At 57.7% G+C, this 23,864-nt stretch overlaps 1 protein-coding gene across 1 annotated transcript; it reads left to right on the forward strand.

Moving 5' to 3' along the window:
• The first annotated feature begins 2,963 nt into the window (after window positions 1–2,963).
• On the forward strand, window positions 2,964–13,580 carry ALOX12B (arachidonate 12-lipoxygenase, 12R type). The gene is made up of 15 exons (XM_026520879.4): window positions 2,964–3,252; window positions 4,306–4,510; window positions 7,039–7,120; window positions 7,215–7,301; window positions 7,418–7,540; window positions 7,780–7,883; window positions 8,209–8,381; window positions 8,638–8,781; window positions 9,786–9,989; window positions 10,209–10,295; window positions 10,563–10,732; window positions 10,952–11,073; window positions 12,795–12,895; window positions 13,057–13,227; window positions 13,401–13,580. Exons 1-15 carry the CDS (start codon window positions 3,106–3,108, stop codon window positions 13,578–13,580), a joined length of 2,100 nt encoding a protein of 699 aa, XP_026376664.1. The 5' UTR covers window positions 2,964–3,105.
• The last annotated feature ends 10,284 nt before the right edge of the window (window positions 13,581–23,864 follow it).

A 23,864-nucleotide genomic window follows, 5' to 3' on the forward strand; every position in this document is an offset into this window, starting at 1 on the left:
CATGGAATTTGCATCGTGTGATGCAAATTTGCACCATCGGGCTCCTAGCATCCCCCAAGAGTCATCTGGGTGGCTGAGCAGAGCCCAGGAGGGCAGGCCTGACCTGCCTGACAGCTCCTGTCCTCAGCCCAGGGCAGCACTGGGCCACGCAGATGAGACAGCCCTGCCAGTCACCCACAGTCATACACAGGCATGACTACCTCGAGCCTTCTCCCCCATCCTGCCCCCATCCCCTTAACCCATTCCTCTCCCCCACATCGACACCATCCCGCCCCCCCCCCAGCCTCGTGCTTCCCCAATCTAGCTCTCCTCTCCAACGGCTCCCCTAATCCAGCCCCATCCCTGATGCCCTTCCCAGCACTCGCCTCGCCTCGTCCTCATCACACCAGCCCACCCATCCATTAAGAATCATGTTTCAACGGGATGCCTGGGTGGCTCAGTTGGTTAGGCATCTGCCTTTGGCTCAGGGGTCCTGGGGTCCTGGGATCGAGTCCCACATCGGGCTCCCTGCTCAGCAGGGAGCCTGCTTCTCCCTTTCCCTCTGCTTGTGCTCTCTCCCTCTCAAATATATACATAAATAAAATCTTAAAAAAAAAAAAAGAATCATGTTTCAAGGGTCTCCCATGTGCCAGATACTGTGCTGGGAGATGGGGAGAAAACCCAGCCAAATGATGGACAGTCGAATCTAGCAGGGAAGATGGGCATCAGAGATGTCAGCTGCAGGGCCGTGAGAGCCATTAATAGTGAGATTTGGCCTTCCTTGATGAAGCCCTTATCAAGTTAAGATCAGAAGGAGGAGGAAACTTAACCAGGTCCTAGAGGTAGAGTGGGACAACATGTGCAAAGGTCCTGTGGTTGGAAGGGGATTGACCTCACTTCCTTCATGCCTTTATTCAAAAGTCCCCCTGTCAATGGGCACTTCCCTGACCCCTCTCTATCTAAAGTTTGCTCCCTTATGCTTTATAATTTCCTTCCCTGATTCTCTTCAGTAGTTGATCACTAACATAATATTTTATTTACTTCATTTGTAGGCTGTATTGTCTGTTTCCTCTACTAGAAGATAAGCTCCAGGAGGAAGGGTGGTGATTTGCTTTGGGATGAGGCCTAGGAGACAGGCCGTGGGAGCTACGTGAATGGATGACGTCACTATCCAGAGGGTCAGAAGGAGCCACTGCCAGGCCTGAGCTGGGGTTGGATGGGGTGAGGGTGGCAGGAGCACTTTGGGTCTTCGAAAGGTCATTTCACTCCCTACCTCTGACCACAGCCCTATCCCTAAGCTCAGCCTGAACCACAACCTCATCCCATTCCTCACCCAATCCAGAACCTACTGGATTCTTCATCTCAGAATCCCAGCCCTCTTTGGCCCTAACTTGGCCCAGGGCATTGTGTGACCTTCCCTCAATGGTGACAGAAGGGTGACACCTCAGAGGGAGCCTGAGTCGGCACTTCCTAGTTGGCAGGAGCTGCCCCTGGGAGCAGAAGCAAAGAGGGCAAGTCTGAGCCGAGTGGGTCCCTGAGACTCGAACTCTAACCCTCTCCCCTAATCTACCCGCGATCCCGACACCTTCGTGAAGTCAGCTTTATCCTGGGGCCCTGGTCCCAGCCAGTCCTCGTGGCTCCCACTTCTGTGATTCTGCTGGAAACGAGCCCCTAGTCCCAACTCCCTTCCCACTCCAGATTTTCTGCAGAGCACGTAATATCCAAACGCTACCACACAGAACGGTTGTTTCCTTCTCTCCCACCTTCAGGAAGCTCTGTGAGGATTTCGTTTCTTCTCCGCATCCGCGGTGCCTAGAACAGAGCCTGAAACAGCTGTGCTCCACGAACATCTCCTGAAGGGATGAAGGCAGGAAGGAACGGATGGTTTGGTTCCGGACAAACCCAGCTGTACTGGAACCCAACCTTGATCCCAACCCTCTTCCTAGAGCTTCATTGTTTTTTCAGGGGGTGGGGTGAGGACGAGTACTTTATAAAATGGGGGGATATCAGCTAGTAAAATGCATCAAGTTCCTCTGTATCACCCAGACCAAGATACAGAAGGTTCTAGCTCCCCACGCGGCTCCCCCCTCGCAGGCGCTCTCAGCCCCTCATCGCGGAGCTACCGGCTCCTCTGACATGTAAGCACTGCCTAGTGTTGTCTGTTCTCGAACTTCGAATGGGTGGAATGATAAAGCACGTACTGTTTTCCGTCTGGCTTCTTTCATTCAGTACCATCTGTGCAAGATTCGTCCACATCGTCCACATCGTGGTTGGGGCTTTTTTTTTCTTTTATTCTTTTTAAAAATTCTTGGGTAGAATTCTGTTAGGGTTTTACCACAAAGTGCATGTCCATCCCTTCGCTTATTTCTCGTGCCCCCAGTTTCACCGCAATTGTCGTCTCGTCTTGCATGGACCCCTGTCCCTCAGCTCAGCTGATCCTGGCCTTGCAGGAGGGGACAGACACCCTCTCTCCCTCCCTGATTCCCTCTCCCTGGAGCCTCTTGGAGCCCTCGCATCCCGAGCTCAGTCTCTGCGTCCACTACTCGTCCTCTCAAGGGCTCTGGGCCCTGGGGCAGGAGGATGGGCCAGCCTGACAGAGAGTTTGTGCTGTGTCCCGTCCGCTGGCCCCCACCCACTGGGGGGGAGGTGACCCGCTGCCCGGGGCGGGCAGAAGGAAGGCGCTTATTAGGCTGATAATGATCTGGGGGCCCCGCCCAGCCCTGTCCCCCCACTTCCCTGGGGCCCGGACTCAGGCTGGACTGGCTCCCCCACCCTGAAGCCTCCTTCATCCAAGGCATGTCCCAGCCGCCCTGTCAGAAGCCAGCCCAGCGCCCTGTCTGCCGTTCCTCCCTGCCGGCTACTGGAGGCCCGTGGCCGGGACGCGGCTCCCCGCCCGACGTCGCCCCGCCCCAGCCTGCCCGGCTCCGGCCTGCCGGCCGAGGGCAGCAGCCTCTCCAGGCTCCGGGCTGCCCCTGGGCCAGACGTCCCTGCCTCACCTCTGTCTCTCGGGAGGCTGGCCCCGTCCCCGTCTCCCTGTGTCTGCTTCCCCTGCCTGGCCGGGGCCCCAGTGCAGCCCCCCCACGCTGCCTGGACCTGAGCCCCCCTCCTGCCTCCTGAAGAGCAGCCATGGCCGCCTACAAAGTCAAGGTGGCCACGGGTACTGACCTCTTGTCGGGAACGATGGACTCCATCTCGCTGACCATTGTGGGGACCCAAGGACAGAGCCATAAGCAGCTGCTGAACCATTTTGGGAGAGACTTTGCAACTGGGGCGGTGAGTAGGTGCACGTGTGCGAGTGTGTGTGGAGTGTGAGAGTGCTGTATGTGAGTGTGGTGTGTGACAGTGAGTGTGAATGCTGTCCGTGAGTGTGTGTGTCCGGGAGCACGAGGAGGGATGGGGGTCTGCAGGGGAGGGAGACAGCGGGCAGGGAGAGATGGGCACTCCGGCGGAGCTCTGAAAGCTGTGGGCTCCCAGGATGGCTTTGGATGCCCTCCCCCCAGACCTGGCTCCCCGTGGTCCCTGCTCTCTGGGCCATCCTGCCTCATCCCTGCCCTGTCCCCTCTCACCCCTTTGTGCTCATTTCTCATCTTTCCCTGCCCTTCCTCACCTCCCCTCTCTGTCTCTCATCACTCACCCACATCCCTCATCTTTCAGCCTCTCCCTCTCCCTCATTCCTGCCCATTTCCTCTCCCCCTCCCTCATCCCTCCCCACGGCCTCTCCCTCATCCCTCTCCCTCCCATCCTCACTCTTCCTAAGTTAGGTTGCTTCATAACTGGCTTAAAAGCACATTGGATTATCTGTGATTGGAAATGGCATCGGACCAGCCTGTCCAGCGGGCCCTGCCTGCTCCATGAGGGAAGGCACCCGCTGGTCCCTCAGCCCCAATTCTGAGTCCGGTCCAGCCACCTGCTGCTATGCCATCTTAGTAGGTCCCTCTGTCTACATGGCCATTTCTGTATCTCCACGTCTTCACTGAGAAGTAGGAGACGAGGGGGCTGGCTGGACCGCCTCTGCCCACTCTAAGATGGCAGGAGGTCTGGCCCCCACTTGGACCTCTGCGTAGCCCAGCCCCTGGAGGGGTGCATGGCTCCCGCAGCCTCAGGGGACCCAGGACGGGGTGGGAGGATGGGACCTGGGGAGGGTGGCCGGGAATGGAGGTAGAGAGTGCTGCAGCCCTGGGTCGATGGGCCCAGCAGGTGACAGCCCCGTGGGAGTGGGGGAGGAGAGCCCCGTGATGGGGTCACCCCAGCCCAGGGAGGAGCACGGCCTGGCTGAGGGCCAGTCGGTGGGAGTCCTGCCACTCACCCAGCCCCGCGCCTGCCCAGGTGGACGAGTACACCGTCCGGTGCCCGCAGGACCTGGGGGAGCTCGTCATCATCCGCCTGCACAAGGAGCGCTACTCCTTCCTCCCCAAGAACTCCTGGTACTGCAACTACGTGCAGATCTGTGCACCCGATGGCCGCATCTACCACTTCCCCGCCTACCAGTGGATGGACGGCTACGAGACCCTGGCCCTCAGGGAGGCTACAGGCAAGCCCTCAGCACCCCACCCCTGACGCCAGGCTCCCACCCGGCTGTCGGGTACTGGGCCCGTCTCCGCAGGGACTCCTGGGACCGCCTGCCACCCGCACACAGCGTCTCAGGCATGGTGCTGCAGGGCCCCGCTCAGGGCTGCGCCCTGCGGGGACACAGAAGGCGGCGGCTTGGGGCCACCCTCAGGATCTCAGGATCCTGGGTCTTGGCCGAAGGCAAGCATGCTGTCCACTAGCTCCCCTGCAGTCCTGCCCCTGACTCCCAGGGACACGGCTGGATGTCTTGTCGCTCCGACAGGACGCCCCACCATCCCCACTGCTGCCTGTTCTGTTAAGAAGCCCTGTGAGCCCGGCAGTTCCCCAAGCTGCCTTATCGGAAGAGCCAATGGGGTCTCCGACGGGGCAGCTTTCAGACGGATGGGATGTTCTATTTCTCCGAAGGCCTCCGTGCTACCCCGACGGGACCCCTTACTTCTCGAACAGGACTCACTGCTGCTCCCAAAGGCCCCCTTCACCCAGTTAGGCTCCATCACAGCCCAGTAGGAGGGCCTGGTCATCGTAGATTGACCGGGGGTTCCCTAGTGCCTGGTCAAGGCTGCCGGCTAGTTTCCCAGTCACGTGGTTGCTCCCCTGTAAGAGAGACTGGGAGTCTCAGCTCCTCGTGCCCACCCCTGCCACAGCCCTTGTCTGGTGGGCTTGGCTGCTACATGGGGAGTGCAGGCTTGCCCTCTATTGTCCCCTTGCCTCCACCCCCCCAGCCTCTGTCAGCCTCCCTAAAGGTGGACAGGAGGAGAGGGGGGTTGGAGATCTGTCTGTCCAGCAGCTGACCACCCTGTTCCCCCTCTCATTTCCTGGGAGCAGGGAAACAGAGCCTGAGCTGGGGAAAGAGGCAGGGGCAGAGGGTGGGGAGGCCAAAGGGAGAGTCCTTCCCCGCCACCATCCCTGGGATGCGGAGCATCTTCCCACAGGGACAGGCCTGAGCAGCTGGGAAGCAGGGGAAGGGCAGGACGAGGCCGGGCGCCGTGCAGGAATGGCGCTGGGTGGGGCAGTAGCAGGCCAGGCGGCTTGCGTCACCTGCCGGGCCCTGGAAGGAGTCCGGCCCCCACCCAAGGGATGAAGCCTAGCTGGGTCCTCGGGGTTGCACAACACCAGGGGGCACTGTTCACCAGGAACACAACGGGAGCTGAGGCAGGTGGAAGAAGGAGAGGTGGCGAAGGGGGCCTCAAGGGAAGGTGATGGGCCTGCGGTGATAGGTATGTGGGAGCCTGGGGCCGCCAGGCAGGACGCTGGACAGAGACAGGCCTGGGCATGGATCTCAGCTCCACCACTTACTAGCTGGACGTCTGGGTCTACTTCTGAATTCTAAGCCTCAGTGTTCTCCTTTGTACAATGGGGCTAACAGCAGAGCCTACTTTATAGGGTTGGTGCGAGAATCCAGGGACATCGCCTCTAAAAGGAGTGTAAAAAGGCTTAACAACTCTTGGCGGTGGTTGGTGGCTGGGGGGTGAGTGGTCAGAAGCAGACTGTGTCGGTTCAAATCCCAGCTCATGCTTTCTGTGTTAACATTGGCTGTTTTCTCCTTGTAAAACCAGCACAACGGTATGGTCCCTTAGCTGAAATTTTTGGGGTCGGGGTGTCTTGAAATTCAGATTTCAGGGGCACCTGGGTGGCACAGTCGGTTAAGTGTCCGACTCTTGGTTTCGGCTCAGGTCATGATCTCAGGGTGCTGGGATGGAGCCCCAGGTCAGGCTCCCTGCTGAGCGGGTAGTCTGAGATTCTCTCTAGCCCTCTGCTCCTCCCTCCACGCACACACTCTCGCTCATAAATAAATAAATAAATCTTAAAAAAAATTCAGATTTCATTTAGAATATATATGTATATATCTATATCTACATATTTCATTCACACGTCGTTCGGCCGACCAAGGAATTTGTGCCTAACTTGTGAAAAAAACAAAGTTGATTTCTAGAGTCTTCTGGCTTTTGGAATTGTGGAGACAGGATGGTGTCGCTATCCAGAGTGGGGGCGCCTGGGGGCTCAGCCGGTGAAGCGTCTGCCTTCGGCTCAGGTCATGATCTCAGGGTCCTGGAATTGAGCCTCTCATCGTGCTCCCTGCTCAGCGGGTAGTCTGCTTCTCCCTCTCCCTGTGTGCTCTCTCTCACATAAATCAATAAAATCTCTATCTCTATCTATTTATACATATAGGAGAGTGTTTAGACAGTGCCTGGTGCCTAGTAAGGGCTACGTAACTGTCCTTCATTAATGTCTTAGTGGGTCCAGAAGAGGGACTCCCTTCCAGCAGCAAGCCCAACTCCAGGGGTAGAGCGAGGGGGAGGAGGGTGGTCTCTGATCCTTCTCTCTGAGTTTTTGGGAAGACACACGCCCCACCCCCCCAGGGTAAGCCTTCCTCATCCTTGTCTGTGGGCCCGCAGAGCCAATCTAGAAGCTGAATTCTGATCCTCGAAGCGGTCAGGGGCAGGCAGGGCTGGGATCAGACCTTGAGCCTCCTCTGTGGTCTCCCTGCAGGAAAGACAGCAGCAGAGGACACACTCCCGATCCTTTTGGAGCACCGACAGGAGGAGATCAGAGCTAAGCAGGACTTCTACCAGTGAGCGGAGGGCAGCAGGGGCTGCGGGAGGCCAGGGGGCGGTGATGGCTTGGCCTTCTGTCACCAGGGCCCACTGACTCCCTTCTCTTTGCAGCTGGAGGGTCTTCGTTCCAGGCCTGCCCAACTACGTGCATATCCCCAGTTACCGCCCTCCCGTCCGGAGAAACCCCAACCGGCCTGAGTGAGGACCTGAGGCTGCCCTGGGGCCCCTCCCCTGGCTGACCCCTGGGCTCTACCCTCCCTCCCTGTGCCCGGGAACCCAGGTGCCCGGCCCCAGCCCTGCACTCCTTCCTACAGGTGGAACGGCTATATCCCCGGCTTCCCGATTCTCATCAACATTAAGGCCACCAAGTTCCTGAACTCAAACCTCCGCTTCTCCTTCATCAAGACCGCCTCCTTCTTCTTCCGCCTGGGGCCCATGTGAGTGTGCGCGAGGGAGGGGCGCCCCCCCCAGTCTCCGCTGCTGCACGGTCGCCTCCAAGGCAGCCCCAGAGCTCACAAAGGCCCGGCAGGCAGAGGGGGCTGGCCTAGGGACCCCGGCAGGTGGCCCCCAGACCCCCGGACGCAGAAGGACCTGGAGCCGTGGGGCCGGAGACCCAAGGGCCGGACCAGGGAGGGCTGCCCGTCTGAACGCCTCCCCCTCGAACCCCGTCCCCTAGGGCGCTGGGCTTCAAACTCCGAGGCCTGGTGGACTGCAAGCAATCATGGAAGAGGCTGAAGGACATCAAGAAAATCTTCCCCGCCAACAAGTCTATCGTCTCCGGTATGGGGGCAACGCGAAGCGAGCCCGGGGAGCTCGTGGTCTCCGCTCGGGGGAGCTGCGGATGCGGGCCAAAGGCGGGACACCTCGTCGGAGCTGCGGGATGGGAGGAGCGGGGCCACCCAACGCCCGAATGGCCGGCTGGGCGGGCGCGCCCTCTGGCGGCTTCGTGGAGAATGCCACCCTGGGCGCCGCCAGCCGTTCAAGGGGAGGCGGGGGCGGGGGGCGGGGGCGGGGGCCGGGCTTCTCGGGTGTCCGAGGTCTTCCTCTGTCCCGCGCCTCAGGGGGACCCGGCCGCGTTGTGACGCCCGCACGGTCCCCCACCCAGAGTACGTGGCCGAGCACTGGGCAGAGGACAGCTTCTTTGGGTACCAGTACCTCAATGGCATCAACCCAGGCCTGCTCCGCCGCTGCACGCGGATCCCGGACAAGTTCCCTGTGACAGATGACATGGTGGCCCCGTTCCTGGGCGAGGGGACGTGCCTGCAAGCGGAGCTGGAGGTGAGGCCTGATCCGGTGGAGATCCCTGGCCTCCCAGCCTCCCTCCCTGCCTCCCTGGCGTCCCTGTCTCTCCACTCCCACCTTTGCTGTCCCCAGAGTCTCACCGGCCGCTGCGCCTGGGGGACCAGGGCAACCCCACTCGGGTCCTTAGCCAACCCCTGCACCTGGGGGGACCAGGGCACTCTGCATCCAAGGCGTGGCTCTCAGGTGCCCCGTGTTGGTGCCTACCTGCCCTCCCATTGCGGCTCCCTTCCAGAAGGGGAACATTTACCTGGCCGACTACCGCATCTTGGAAGGCATCCCCACCATTGAGCTCAACGGAAGGAAGCAGCATCACTGCGCCCCGCTCTGCCTGCTGCACTTTGGCCCGGAAGGGAACATGATGCCCATCGCCATCCAGGTGCCTGGGATGCAGGCCTGGGGCTGCCGCGTGAGCATGTTGCGGACGCGAAAGCCTCTGTGTGTGTGTGTGTGTGTGTGTGCGAGTGTGTGCACGCACGTGTGGGCAGGTGCTCATTTTCGTGGGCGTGTGGTCCCTGTGTGTGCATCTGAGAACACATATATGTTTATGCATGTTCCTATCTCTGTGTGTGGCCTGTGGTGAGCCTTGGACTGAGTCCCTGCTTGTCCCTACGTATGCACATCTCTGTCTGGCCCCTGCCCGCCTGTCTGCCCATGCGTGAACTTGGGTCCCGTGGCTGTGCTTGTGTGCAAACCCCTGTGTGGAGAGTGTGCATAGCCTGTGCGTATGTGCAGAGGTGACCAAATGGGAATGTGCTTGGTCGCTCGAGCTTGTCTCTTTGAGTCCATTCCTTCATTTACTTGTTAAACCAACACCTGCTGTGGGCTAGACCTCTGCTGGAAATACTGAGCTAACCTGCCTTAGCCTGAGGAAAGGGGACTGCGGTGCTATGTTCCCGGAGGTCTCCACCAGAGTTTTGTCCAAATTAGAAAAAGGCATCTCTCTGGGGCGGGGGTGGGGTGGGGATCAGCCAAGCCCCAACTAGAATTAAGTAACTCCCTTTGAGTCAGGGGGCTGGGTACCCTTGTGCAGTGCACAACTTGTACAGCTGAATGGGGCGGCCGTGGGGTTGAAATAAGGAAGGTTTCTCAGAGGAGGCAACTTGCAGGCTCTTCTTGAATGAATGGGAGCTGCCACGTAGAGAGGGAGGGGGGGAAGGGACTACAGGCAGAGGGGGCAGCAAGAGCAAATGTGAGGAGGGAGGAAGGGCCCTGGTGTGCTCAGGGGACCAGAGGGCCTAGACTATAACAGAGTGGCGTATTTCCCTCCTCAGGCTCTTCTCTGCCTCCTTCTTGCAGTGGGAGCCGTGTGTGTGTGTGTGTGTGTGTGTGTGTGTGTGTGTGTCTGCCCTCACCTAACTCTCCCTCCTTCCCTATCCCCAGCTCAGCCAGACCCCCGGGCCCGACTGCCCCATCTTCCTGCCCAGTGACTCTGAGTGGGACTGGCTGCTGGCCAAGACGTGGGTGCGCTACGCGGAGTTCTACTGCCACGAGGCCATCTCCCACCTGCTGGAGACGCACCTCATTGCTGAGGCCTTCTGCCTGGCCATGATGAGGCAGCTACCCATGTGCCACCCCCTGTACAAGGTATGGGCTGGGCTCCAGGGGCCCCAGAAAGGCAGCTGGCTCACTCAGTGCTTGGGGGGTCTCCAGGTAGACTTGGGGAGGCAGCTGGGGACCCACAAGAGATGGTTTGGGGTGGGGACTTCCCAAAGCAAGAGGGTCTGATGCTGCACAAGACAGGGGGATGCTGAGGTCCTTTGGGGCGAACTGTGTCCTTGTCCTTGTCCTTGCTTCCTCCCGCAGCTCCTCGTCCCCCACACCCGGTACACCATCCAGATTAACAGCATCGGGCGGGCCCTCCTCCTCAACGAGGGGGGGCTGTCTGCCAGGGTAAGACCTCTGCCCCGACCCCAGCAAGACGTCTGCTGCCCTTCCAGCCTTTGCCCTTCGACTAAAAGCAGGATTTCCCGCTTGCCTTCGGATCGCGAGGGGGAACGGCGGGCGAGGACCGGTGGAAGGCGTGTTGGCCCGGAGTGTGGGAGCTCATGGGGCGGGCTGGAGGAGCACACACGAGGCTGTGTGCAAGGCAGGGGGGATCCTCAGAGGGGGGACCCTGGGGGACCCTGCCGGCCTCAACGGCTGCCTCCTCCCGAACAGGGCATGTCCCTGGGCCTGGAAGGCTTTGCTGAGGTGATGGTGCGGGCTCTGTCGGAGACCACCTACGACAGCCTCTACCTCCCCAATGACTTCGTGGAGCGCGGGGTCCAGGACCTGCCGGGATATTACTACCGTGATGACTCCCTGGCAGTGTGGGATGCGCTGGAGAGGTGAGGCCGGGCTGGCAGGGGGTGGGACGCAGGGCGGACGCCCTGGGATGTGGGAGCAGGTCTGGGCAGGCTTTAAGGACCGGACCCCGGCTTGGGTCTGAGGCCGCCTTCCCCCTACAGGACACGCCCGCCCCCAGGCCCAGGGCATCTGGGGGAGGAAGGAGGAAAAAGCCCTGCCGTGGAGGGGGAGGGTCCAAGCTGAAGCCTGTCCCCTGTCAGGTACGTGACAGAGATCATCACCTACTATTACCCGTGTGACGCGGCTGTGGAGGGTGACCCGGAACTGCAGTCCTGGGTGCAGGAGATATTTAAGGAGTGCCTCCTAGGGCGTGAGAGCTCAGGTATGGGCCTGGGGCTAAGGGGTGGGCCCTCCCGGCTGGTGATGGAGGATGTCTAGCTGGGGGCTGAGGGAGGCCAATCTCCGAGAGGTTCGGGAAGGAAATGGGGCTGCCCATTGTGAGCTCAGGGGCTGTGGGGCAGGGTCATCTCTCTGGAGATCTGGGGAGCTCCCAGTCCTTCACCCTGGAAACAAGCCTTCGTGGACTGAGAAACGGGGCATGAGCTCAAACAGGAAAGGGTAGAGCGTTCTGGAGGCCAGGGAGCTGGTAGGCTCCAGGAGGACGGGGAGCATCCTGAGGCCATGCCCCTTGGGCACCACTCGGCAGATAATGAGCATCTCTGATGTGACGAATGCTGTGCTGGGTACTAGGAGGCAAAGCGAATGAGAGAGGAGAAGGCATCTGCCCTCAAGTCTCAGGGCTGGTCCTCTCAGTAGAGGGGCAGTGATGCTATCTTAGGACTGCTGCTTGGGGTGGGGTGGGTGGGATGTGGGTGGGGGCCCATGGGAGCCCAGGGAAGGCACCTAATCAGCTGGAGGAGGGTGGTGGGTGGAGAGTGGGGGGGTAGCAGCGTGGTAAGATCTAGCTGAGATCTAACATTTGGGGACCTGCAGGATGGGGAGGTTAGCCAGGAGGTGTTAGAGGTGGGGTTGAAGAGCTCTGGATGGGAAGCCAGAGCGGGCCGGGAGCATCTGCACTGAAAGTGGGACTTGGCCAGGCTCTCTGTGGGGCTAAGCTAAGGCTGAAGCCAGGAGCAGGGGCCATGGCAGTCCTGGCGAAGGAGGTTGGAATCACCCTGACCACCAGAGGGCGCCATCGAGAGCCTGCAAGGAGATCAGATTTGTACACGAGACTGTCGGGCTGCACGGGACAGTCAGGAGACAGTTCGGGAAGCTGCTGTGGTGTCCAGAAGGGGGGTGACAGGGGCCTGGCTAGGGTGGCAGTTGTGGGAAGGCAGAGAATTCCCGACCTGGCTGGGAGAGAGAAATGACAGGACTTGGTGACTGATTGGGGTTTGGTGGTAGGTTTGGAGGGAGGGGCCAAGGACGATTCCCAGGTTTGGGACTTTTGAAACTGGGTGGATGGTGTGTGTCGTGCTATGAGCTGGGGGCCTGGAAGGAGGAGTGGTCTGGGGAGGAAGATAATGGGCCCGGTTTGAATGTGTTATCAGAACCTGGGGACAATGGGAAAGAGAAGCACGCAGCTTGGTTAAGTGTGAGACCCAGAGCCAGGCTACTGAGAAATCCATCTGGCGTGAGTGCAGAGGCTCAAAAGAATATGTGTGTGTGTGTGTGTGTGTGTGTGTGTGTGTATGTGTGTGTGTGTGTGTGTGTGTGTGTAGTGGGGAGGTGGATGAGGGACTGTGCTGACTCAGGGCAGGAAAGCCGGGATTCCCCCAAAGCCTTGTCTGCCCTGAGTCCTGGGACCAGAGAGGCCCCCCTAAGGGAACTGGAATAGAGATCTGAGGGCCCCACCTCAGGCAGGTGCCTGGAGCAGCCCTGGAGGACATGACCAAGGCCATTTGGGGCGGCCTCCCAAGGCTTGTGGTGTGGACGGGGTGGGGTGGGGGTGGGGGTTGGGGGTTCGGGTTGTGGGGTTGTGGTCACAGGAGGCAGAATGAGCGCGTGACCCCCGAAGTGGCAGCTAGGAGCTGGGCTTGTGGGCGCCCTCTGCCGGCCATCCAGGGCAGGACTGACGCTGCCGGGCCTTTCCCCGCCCCCCAGGCTTCCCTCAGCGCTTGCGGACCGTGCCCGAGCTGATCCGGTATGTCACGATAGTCATCTACACCTGCTCGGCCAAGCACGCCGCTGTCAACACAGGGCAGGTACCTGCGCTCACCAGGCCCAGCCCCAGCCTCGGCCATCAGCCCCACTCAGACCTCCACCCAGCTCCCAGCTTCAATCCCCAGCTCAGTTTAGGCGCCAGAGTCCCAGGGGCGCTGCCTGACCCAGAACCCCGCCTTTACCGCCCCCCCCTCCGGTCCAGTTGGAGTATACCGCCTGGATGCCCAACTTCCCATCGTCCATGAGGAACCCACCGATGCAGGCCAAGGGGCTGACCACTCTGGAGACCTTCATGGACACGTTGCCGGATGTGAAGACCACGTGCATCACCCTGTTGGTGCTCTGGACGCTCAGCCGGGAGCCCGACGACAAGGTGCCGCGGGGCTCGGGGTGCAGGCGGGGATGGGCTTACTCCGAGTACAGGCAGGGAGAGGGCTGAGGGGGGGCGACCACAGGCGGGGGGGGAGGGGTGTCCAGGGCGGGAGGCAGGGGCAAGGCGGAGGGCCGGGGGTGGCGGGTCGCAGCTGCTGGGTTGCGTGCCCGCAGCGGCCCCTGGGCCACTTCCCCGACATTCACTTCGTGGAGGAGGCCCCGCGGCGGAGCATGGAGAGCCTGCGGCGGCGCCTGGCGCAGATCTCACACAACATCCGCCAGAGGAACAAGTGCCTCCCCATCCCCTACTACTACCTGGACCCGGTGCTGATAGAGAACAGCATTTCCATCTAGGACGGCTCCCCGCCTCGCCTCTCCCCTCCCGCGCCTGTTTGCAAAAAAAAAAAAAAAAAAAGAAAGAAAGAAAGAAAAAAAAGAAAAAAATCACTTCGAACATCGCTGAGTTTATCAGCGCGTGCGCATGGCCATTTACTGGGGGCGCGGTGGGGTGCGGGCTGGGGTGACACCGTTCACCACTGCGGGGTCTAGGTAGGCTCAGGGCCCCAGCGCCAGGCCTCGGGCCCGATGTCCCGTGAGATCTAGGCCAGGAGGCCTGGAAGGTGGTGCCCCCACCCCGGGGCTCCTCGGTGAAGTTCTGGGAGATGCCAAGGTGCTCTTGGGGTCGGCAGGAGAGAAGGATAGGACGTCTGCACCTCGCCATACCAACCCAAAGCGATTTCCAACCCAGAGCGATTCTGGCTCAGCTTAAGTCCCCCTACGTAGGGACCCAGACCTCCGAGGACCCCAGTCCACCAGAAAATCTACCCAAGGCTGAGCACCACCTGAGCCCTGCCCTCCTAGGGACTCAGACCGCTCAAGACCTGTCCAACTTGGAACATAAATTACCCATCTGCCCAGACAAAAGACCACCCTGAGTCCAGCCTAGCAGAAACCTAGACCACCCAAGCCATGCTCGACAGCGCTAAGCTCCACCTACTATGAACCCATAACACCCTGTACCGCAGTCCCCACCTGCGGGAACCTACGTCACTCCAGGCTCTGCCCAGCCAGGAGCCCAGCCTGCTAAGCGCACCCTCCAGGCAACCTGTCCCCGGGATCCCTTCCTCAGCCCCAGCCACTCTTCTGAAACCTGAGACCCGCCCCTGCTCTGGCCCCACCCTGAGCCTTGCTTATGGCTTCATCACTGAGACCCTGGAGCTGCACAAGGGCTTGGCATGTGCACTTGACCTCGGGGAGTGAGTCCACCAGGTCTGTCCTGCCTTTGGTGGTGGGGGTGGGGCCGGGGGCGGGGAGACCTGCATGGTGGTGGGAATATTGGGCATCCTGGCACTGGATTCAAGCTGACCCCCCAAACTCAGTAAGCACAGAGTTGCCAGTGCTCCTGTTAGGTCCCTTCCTCCGGTGACCCTAGGTTTGGCTCTGGGTCACCTGGCCACTGTCAGCGGCAGCGTGTTGGGCTGAGGAGCTGACGATGGTCACGGGGAGATATTCGATGAGCTCCCCAGGGCAACGGGGACCGTACGTGGGCGCGAGGTGCAGAGAACAGAGCTGAGACCCAAGGGCTGCTGCCTTGGGAAGTGCCGTCTAGAGGGCAGGAGACAGGTGCGGACACCTCACTGGAGCTCAGGCAGCTTAGAAAACCCTCCTGTAAGACTTCCCTGACCCAGGCCCAGCCTCACCCCTTGCACTGCTGCTTGCCAATGCCGTCGGCATCGTCCTCCAGCCTCTTGAGCTAGATGGAGCCACAGGGAAGGATCTGACACCGGGGCCCCCCTGCGGTCGGGCTAGTGGACTGGATCCGTGTGCACCACTGGTTCCCGAAGGGCAGAGCTGATCTGCCTTGCTCACCATGGCCTCCAGCCCCAGCCACGGTTAGGACACGTGGGTCCATGGCTCCAGCTGTGGGTGTCCATGGTGGGGGTGTCCCCGAGGATTCAAGGGGAGGTAGGGCATGAGCTGGGCTCCAAGGGGCAGTATTTGGTTAGGGAGAGAGGGACAGTCGGGGTGCCTGGCCTCCCCAGTCTCAGTCTCTGCTGAGGAGGAAGGACGGAGAAGGGGGGAGGCAGGTTCCGGAGGGGCCCCAGTGAACACTCGGTTCCGTGTGGCAAACACGCAGCCACGCGAGGCTCATGGGCGGGGCTGTCCTAAATCCCAGTGCCTGAGGAAGGTGGTCCCGCAGGCTAATGGCAGGAGATGGGGACCCATGGGGAGGCCGGCCATCAAGAGCACCTGCCACCGGGGTGGAGGCCGGGGGCAGACCCTAAAGAGGTCTGTGAGGCCGACTCTGAAGGAAACCCTGGAGACTTCTCTGTGGGGTGACTGCTCAGAAGTTTTGTTCTCCTCCATTTAATTTACATTTAATTCTAATAATAACCAGTAAGATAGGTGCTCTTCTCATCCCTGTTTTCAGATGAAGAAACAGACACAGAGAGGTTAAGTGACTTGCTCAAGGTCACACAGTGGGGAAAGAGGAGGAGGCAGGAAAGGGGTGTGAAGTAACAGTGTGTTTGGGCAGAAGGGGTGGGGTGGTGCATGAACAAGGTAACAGAGATCTAGCCGAGGGGGAGGCCCGGAGCCCTCGGCACCTAGGGGGGAGCTTCACCTCTCTGCGGCGGCCCGGACCCAGAGCACATCGTCTGGGGAGTAGCAGTGGGTAAGATCCTGAATCTCTGGGCCAGCCAGCCGGTGGGGCGGGAGGAGGGGGTGCATGGTGCAAGCCTCTGGCCCTTGGTGATCAGCAGCAGGCAGCCTGCCCGTCCTGTCCCAGCGACGCTGACTGACTGCTGAGCAGAGGGCCCCCGCTGCCAGGGCCAAAGCTCAGCTGCTCCGGGGCCCCGACCCGGCTGATTTCCTGGTGCCAAGGGCCCAGTGTGGGCTTCGGTGTTGGTGTCCTGGTGCAGTAGACGCGAGGACCTGAGTCAGAGGTTGGATGAGGCAGCCCGGGGAGGGGGGGGGGCTCCAGAGGGGGAGGGAGGAGTGGCCTTTACTCTGTACCCAAGAGTATTTCATTTAAAGGAGACTCATTCCCTGGAGCCAGTGGGTCATTGAGTCCAGAGCCACCTTCTGATTCCAAAGAAAGAGACCCCCCCAACTCCCCCACCCCCCCACCAGAGTACTGGGGTTACTTTTCTGCGGTCAGGCCCAGGCTTCAAGAATAGACAGCGAGGCAAGTGAGCCCTGCTCAGGACAGCACCTTATGAATCAGAGGCACCGTCCAGGGGTTGGGGCACCTCTCATCCCAGTCGGCCCGCAGAGAGGAGGGAGAGCAACTCCGGGGAGCTTCAGAGACCTGCTGAAGGGCATCCTTAGTAACCACGACAACTGGCAGGGGTCCTGCAAGTGCATGGATCCTGGCAAAGAAGCAGGAGAGAGCACTCCCCCCTCAGCCCTCGCTCGCTGTCCCAGAGCAACACCCCTCCCTCCAGGGGTGAGCAGTAGGCCCAGACTCAGAGAAGCGCGGAGCTAGCTGGGAAAGGGGGGTGCAGGGCCACAGGGCTGTGTGGAAGAGACAGGTCAGGGGGTTGGGAGCCTGGGCTCCTGAAGGCACTGGGATGGGATGAAGGGAGGCTGGACCCCTGGGCCCCTCACCTCCAGCTCAGCCTGCAGACCGGTCCCGGGCTGGTCCAGCACAGGGGTCCATGGCTTCAGTGATGGGGAAGTTCTTTGGGATGCTGGGTTGGTGCTGGACCAGGATGGGGATGAGGCCATTCAGGAACTGGGAGGCAAAGAAGGTGTCCTCCTGTGAATGTTTGAACACATTCTGCAGAGAGTGGGTGTGGGGAGGACCACCCCGGCGACCCAAGCCCCAGCCTCTCGCACTGCCACCGCTCTGGGGACCCAGATCTCCAGCTTCCCGCATCGGTCACTCCCTGATGTTCCCTTTCTCCTACTCCAAGTGGTTGGACAACTGGACTAGTAAGTGGTTTCTCAGAAGAAAGGGGGATGGAGGCTTGGGTTTCCCCCCGGGGAGTCACTGATCCTTCAGCCCCACCCATTCCGGGGTACATGTCAGGTGCTCCCTGATGTGACACGCGCCAAGACTGCATCTTGGATTTGAGTGGCATGTGTGAAAATCAGGAATTTGGAGAAGTGCTGGATACAGCAGAGCCTGGCCTGCTAGTTCGTGGTTCCTGGGTGGCTGCTTTCCCAAGCTCCCCCCAATTCCCAGTTAAGACTCACCAGCCTGTGTGCTGGTCTCCTGCTCTCGCCTTCCCCGCGCTCGTCAGGCTGACTGGCACACTGTTCCAGGTCCCTGAGCCCAGCAAGGTCTTTGCTTGCCTGCTGTCCAGGGGTCGGAGAGCACCCCGGGAGACAGGCAGCTGGCAGGTGGTTCTGGAGAGACCCTGAGGCGCCTGTCCCCTCGTGGGCACGCATCTGCTCTCAGCTCCTGTCGTGGCAGCCCAGGCTTGCCGCTGCCTCTCCGGAACTGGGTCTGCTTTTGGCTCCAGGACACTCTCCGTCATCCCCTTCTCCAAGGTGCCCTGGGAGAGAGCTGTGGGCGCCTTCTCCTCTGCGTCTCTGTCCTGTCCGCTCCCCGCCCTGGAGGCCAGTGTCTTGTAAACCAGTCTGAGTCACCCCGTGTTCTCCCTCTCTCCATTCCTGCGTCTGTCTCTTGCCTCTTACCTCCGTCCCCTCCTCAGCTCTTCCGCAGGTCGCAGGTCGGTGGGGGCAGGGGTGGGACGTGATGTGCTCCAGGTCCTCCCAGGGGAGTGAGCAGAGGCCCTGGGCAGGCACAAAGGCGGGGGGATGCAGGGAGAGGACTGGGCAGGGCCCTGGCTCCAACCTGCCAAAGCATAATTTAAAAAAAAATTACCAACACGATTCATAAAATTAGAATGAACGCAAGTCAAAGATTTAACTCAACCGGGCAAGGCGGTAACGGCGGTTCCAAGAATAGCTAAGGAGCTGCGTGTTTAGAGGTATTCACAGGCATGCCTCGTTTTCTTGTGTCTCAGTGTATTGTGCTTTGCAGATATTGCTTGTTTTTCTTACAAACTGAAGGTTTGTGGTAACCCTGCATCGAGCCAGTCCGTGGGGGCCATTTGCTCACTTCACATCTCTGTGTCACATTTTGGCAACTCTCGCAATATTTCAAACTTTCTCAGCATTATCTCTGTTACGGTGATCGGTGATCAGTGATCAGTGATCTTTGATGGTACCATTGCAATTGCTTTGGGAGCCATGAACTTCGCCCATACAAGGTGGTGTGGGTGTTCTGACTACCCAAGCGATGGGCCGTTCCCCCATCTCTCCGTCTCCTCGGCCTCCCTGTTCCCTGAGACGCAACAATATTGAAATGAGACCAGTTAATAATAACCCTACAGTGGCCACTAAGTGTTCAAGGGAAAGGAAGAGTCACGTGTCTCTCACTTTAACTCAAAAGCTAGAAATGGTGACGCTTAGTGAGGAAGGCGTGTTGAAAGCCGAGATTGGCCGAAAGCGTGGCCTCTCACGCCAGAGTGAGCCAAGTTGTGAACGCAGAGGAAAAGTTCTGGAAGGAAATTAAATGGCTACTCCGGTGAACACACGAATGATAAGAAAGAGAACCAGGCTTCTTGCTGATGGGGAGAGAGTCTCCGTGGTCTGGGTAGAAGATCAGACCAGCCCCAACATTCCGTTGAGCCAACAGCCTAACCCAGAGCAAGGCCCTAATGCTCAGCCGTTCTGTGAAGGCCGAGAGAGGTGAGGAAGCTGCAGAAGGAAAGTCTGAAGCTAGCAGAGGTGGGTTCCGGAGGTTTAGGGAAAGAAGCCGTCCCCATGGCATAAATGTTCAAGGTCAAGCAGCGAGTGCTGACGTAGAGCCTGCAGCAAGTTCTCCAGAAGATCGAGCTAAGATCACTAGTGAAGGTGGCTACTCTCAGCAACAGATCTTCCGTGTAGGGGAAACAGCCTTCTGTTGGAAGAAGACTCCACCTGGAACTTCCATAGCTGGAGAGGAGAAGTCAACGCCCGGCTTCAAAGCTTCAAAGAACAGGCTGACTCTCTTGCTAGGGGCTCACGCAACCGTGACTTTAAGTTGAAGCCAGTGCTCGTTGGCCATTCTGAGAATCCCAGACCCTTCAGAATGCTGCGAAGTCTGCTCTGCCTGTGCTCTGTCCGTGGAACCACAAAGCCTGCACGACAGCACGTCCCTCTATGACACAGTTTACTGAAGAAGCCCACTGTAGAGACCCCCTGCTCAGAAACAAGGATTCTTGTCAAAATATGGCTGCCCGTTGACCATGCACCTGGTCTCCGCAGAGCTCTGGTGGAGATGGGCAGTGACATGCATGTTGTTCGCAGGCCTGACAACGCAGCGATCATCTGCCCCCTGTGGGTCAAGGACTCATTTGACCTTCGAGTTTTATTATTTAAGAAATCTGCTTTGTGAGGCTCTAGCTGCCACAGAGAGTGACTCTTCTGATGGATCTGGGCAAGGTACATTGGAACCTTCCGGAAAGGATTCACCATTCTAGATGCCTTTCAGGACATTGGTGATTCAAGGGAAGAAGTGAAAATATCCACACGAGCAGGAGTTTGGAGGAAGTCGATGCCAGCGCTCAAGGATGACTCTGAGGGATCAAGGCTCGAGTGGAGGAGGTCCGTGCAGAGGCAGCGGAAAGAGCAAGACCTAGAATCAGAAGAGGAGCCAGGAGATGGGATTGAATCACTGCGATCTCATAACAGAGAAGGCGTAGCTTTTTTTTTTTTTAAGTTTTTATTTAAATTCCAGGTAGTTAACATACAGTGTGATATTAGTTTCAGGTGTGCAATATAGCGATTCAACACTTCCATCCATTCCCTGGCGCTCATCACAACAAAGGCATCCTTCATCCCTATCACCTGTTTCCCCCGTCCCTCCTACCCCCCACCCTCCATTCCTCTGGTGACCATCGGTTTGTTTTCGAGAGTCAAGAGTGTTTTTTGGGGGGCGCCTGGGTGGCACAGCGGTTAAGCGTCTGCCTTTGGCTCAGGGCCTGATCCCAGGGTCCTGGGATCGAGCCCCACATCGGGCTCCTCCACTGGGAGCCTGCTTCTTCCTCTCCCTGCCTGTGTTCCCTCTCTCACTGGCTGTCTCTCTCTCTGTCAAATAAATAAATAAAATCTTTTTTAAAAAAAGGTTTTTTTTAAAAAGAGAGTGTTTTTTGGTTTGTCTATCTCTCTGTCTTTTTTCCTTTTTTTGCTTGAGTGAAATCATACGGTATTTGTCTTTCTCTGACTTATTTCGCTTAGCGTAATACTCTGCCGTTCCAACCATGTTGTTGCAAATGGCAAGATGTCATTCTTTTTGATGGCTGAGTAATAGTCCATGGTATCTATAGACCACATCCTCTTTATCCGGTCATCTGCCCGTGGACACTTGGGCTGGTTCCATAGTTCGGCTGTTGTAGATAGAGCTGCTTTGAACATCGGGGTGCGTGTCTCCCTTTGAAGTAGTGTTTTTGTATTCGTGGGGTAAAGACTTAGTAGTGGGACTGCTGGATCATAGAGTAGTTCTATTTTTAACTTTTTGAGGACCCTCCATGCTGTTTTCCAGAGTGTCTGCCCCAGTTTAGAAGAGTTGTTTTGTATGGATAAAGAAAGAAAGTGGCTTCTTGAGATGGAATGTTCTCCTGGTGAAGTTGCTGGGAGGGTTGTTGAAACGACAACAAGGGATTGAGAATATTCCGTGAGCTAGTCGGTAAAGCAGCAGTGGGTTTGAGAGGACGGGCTCCGATTCTGAAAGAAGTTCTACACGTCAAATGCTGTCAAACAGCGTCGCGTGCTACAGGGAAATCACTCGTGAGAGGAAGAGTCAATCAACGCAGCAAATTTCACTGTTGTCTTATTTAAGAAATTGCTGCTGTCACCGCAGCCCTCGGCAGCCATTCAACACTGAGGCAAGACCCTCCACCAGCAAAAAGAGGAGGACCGGCTGAAAGCTCAGATGAGAGTTAGCATTTTTCAGCAATAAAGTATTTTAAATTTAAGATACGAACATTTTTTAAAAGATTTTATTTATTTATTTATTTAACACAGAGAGGGAGCGAGGCAGAAGCAGGCTCTCTGCTGAGCAGGGAGCCCGATGCAGGACTCGATCCCACGACCCTGGGATCATGACCCGAGTCGAAGGCAGACGCTTCACCGACTGAGCCCCCCAGGCGTCCCCGCCTTTTTTTTTTTAGTAAGACACCTTGTTATAAGTGGTTCGCTGGATTAAACTTTTTTTTTTTCTTTTAGATTTTAAAGTCTGATTGAGACTTCCAGAGAGCTCGCCCCCAAAGGCACGCTGCTCCACTGTTATACCAGGGCTCGGTTGCCTCAGGCCCTTGACAACTCTGGGTATACTTTCCTAACGATCAGTGAGATTAAATATCTTTTCACAGGTTGGTTAGACGTTGAGGTTTATTTTATGGACTGTCTTTAAAAAATGTCCTCTTCTGTGCCCTCTTTTCTGCTGGGCTGTTAGTTGGTACAAGGTCTTCCTATATTCCAGGTATTTACTACCGTTTGCACATAGCTACCCGTCTCTCTTACGAGCCTGTGATTTTATGCCTGGCAATGCCTTGCCCCTGCACTCTGTCATTAACCCGTTCCGTGCTGATGTGTTAGAGTCTTGCATTTCTGTTTTCTACCCCTTTTGCTGACACCTACCTGCACCTTTGTCCCCCTCCTTCCCTGGTGACTCACGCCACCCAGTCCTAGAATACTGGGCAGGGAGTGGCAGGGGTAAACGAGGGTCCTGCCCCACTTTTAGGGCCCTGTGCCCTCCACTCCCTGATTCCCTAACTGAAAGGCTGGAGTCGGGGTGGTAAAGAGGGCGCTCCTCCTCCCCTCTGGCCAGCAAGCCCAGTTGGGGCGGGATCTCCACAGCATGAGTCTGGGACCTGGATGCCCACTGCCTTATTGTCCATGAGAAAGTCCCCACCCTGGGCCAAGGGGACCATCACTCTGAACTAGATCTTCCCTAGAGGTGAATGTTACCTGTAATGACCTTCTGTTCTTTGGCCCATCAGCCAAGAGTCCAAGAACTGGGGGTGTGTGTGTGAGAGACAGAGGAGAGACAGGCAGACAGAGACAGAGAGAGAGAGAGAAAGAGAGTCAGAGGGGTCACAGGCCTGGGTGGTGGAGGGAGTGGTGGCTTCTCCAAGGACGATTGGAGACTGAATGCTTGGATTTCCACCGCTGGGCTGCCTTGGTTTCTCCATTTTCTCCAGGAGATGATAGTTGCTCCCAGAAGATATACATCGAAAGAAATATTGGTTTGTTCACTGGAGCGGAATTGCCTTCCAACTCAGTAGTTCATCCATCCATCTGTCCATCCATCCATCCATCCATCCATCCATCCATCCACACGTATGTACATTCAATCATTCTCCCTTTTATCCATCATCAAACAAACATTTGTCAGCTATCTCTCGTGTGTCAGCACAGCGCTGGGCCCCGGGAATATAAACTGCATGACACCCAGCTCCTGCCTTCAAGAAACTCATGGGCTAGCTGGGGAGACACACAGGTCTCCCTTAGGCAAAGGGGCATGGAAGGGTTTGAGGAATCATTGTGTATAAAGTCCTCCATTCAACGCCTACTTACCGAGCACCTGGTGTGTGCCAGGCGCTGTGGTGGGCAGTTATAAACCCTGTCCTCGTGAGCCTGCAGTCTAGGGATCAAGGGGAGGAGGGGGTCCACGTCTTCTGGAGCACACCTCCACGGCAGCCTCAAGAGCGAGGGAAGGATGGGGGAGGACGCCGGCTCTCAACTGTCTCATCGGGGAAGTGACATACATTGCTTCCTCCAGAGTCCATTGGCCACCATAGGTCCTATGGCCCCAATCTGAGATATTTAGCGAGCACGAACTTTCTATACATCAACCAACGATTTCTACCATTCCAAGTCAAGTGGCGTCGCTCTCTCTCAGTGGTTGTGTTTGCACAGTGACTCGAATACATATTACATTCTGTCCACATGGTTTATAAACCTTAGCAAACCTCAAAAACCAAAGCAGTGATACCCACAACACGAGGCGAGATGGAAACCATTCGGTGAATTCCAAGGGAGCCATTTTGGCCTTAATGGACGCTTCTGGATTTGGGACGAGAAAAAAGAAAAACAGAAGGGAAGAATGTGTACGAAGCTTTGGAATTTAATCACCGACGATTGAATCAGGAAAGCAATGTATGATTATTATGGCTCTACTATTTTTCGATTAACTGGAAATGGAAACTGCGTTATAATATGCAAGCTTTCGTCCAACTTTGGAACAAGATTTAGGAAAGCATATGTGGGCACGGCCCAGACAGGTGTCCTTCTCCTTCTGCCCTGCTTCTGGTGGCCCCTTCTTAGTGCGTTGTTCATTTTTATAGCCGGGACCATAGGTCACTATCAACCTTTTGGGCAATTTTTCGACCTGCCGGGAGGGCTGCCCTGCGTCAGGTGACCATTAAGCCCGCTTGGCGGCGGTCAGCGGGGTCAGGGGCAGGATTACGTCCCCCCCGCCCCATCATAATGTAATGCAAACCTGCAAAGCAACACAAAGTCATAAGACCCTTTAAGGGAGCTGGGGGCATTTGGAAACTTTGACCCTTGGAGTCTTTAAAAGGCACGGTGGTGATGTTCTCTGGGGTGTTTTGTTTCTGCTGTTTTGTGGTGTGTGGGGTG

Source organism: Ursus arctos, unplaced genomic scaffold (assembly GCF_023065955.2).
Source record: "Ursus arctos isolate Adak ecotype North America unplaced genomic scaffold, UrsArc2.0 scaffold_14, whole genome shotgun sequence".
NCBI lineage: Eukaryota > Metazoa > Chordata > Mammalia > Carnivora > Ursidae > Ursus > Ursus arctos.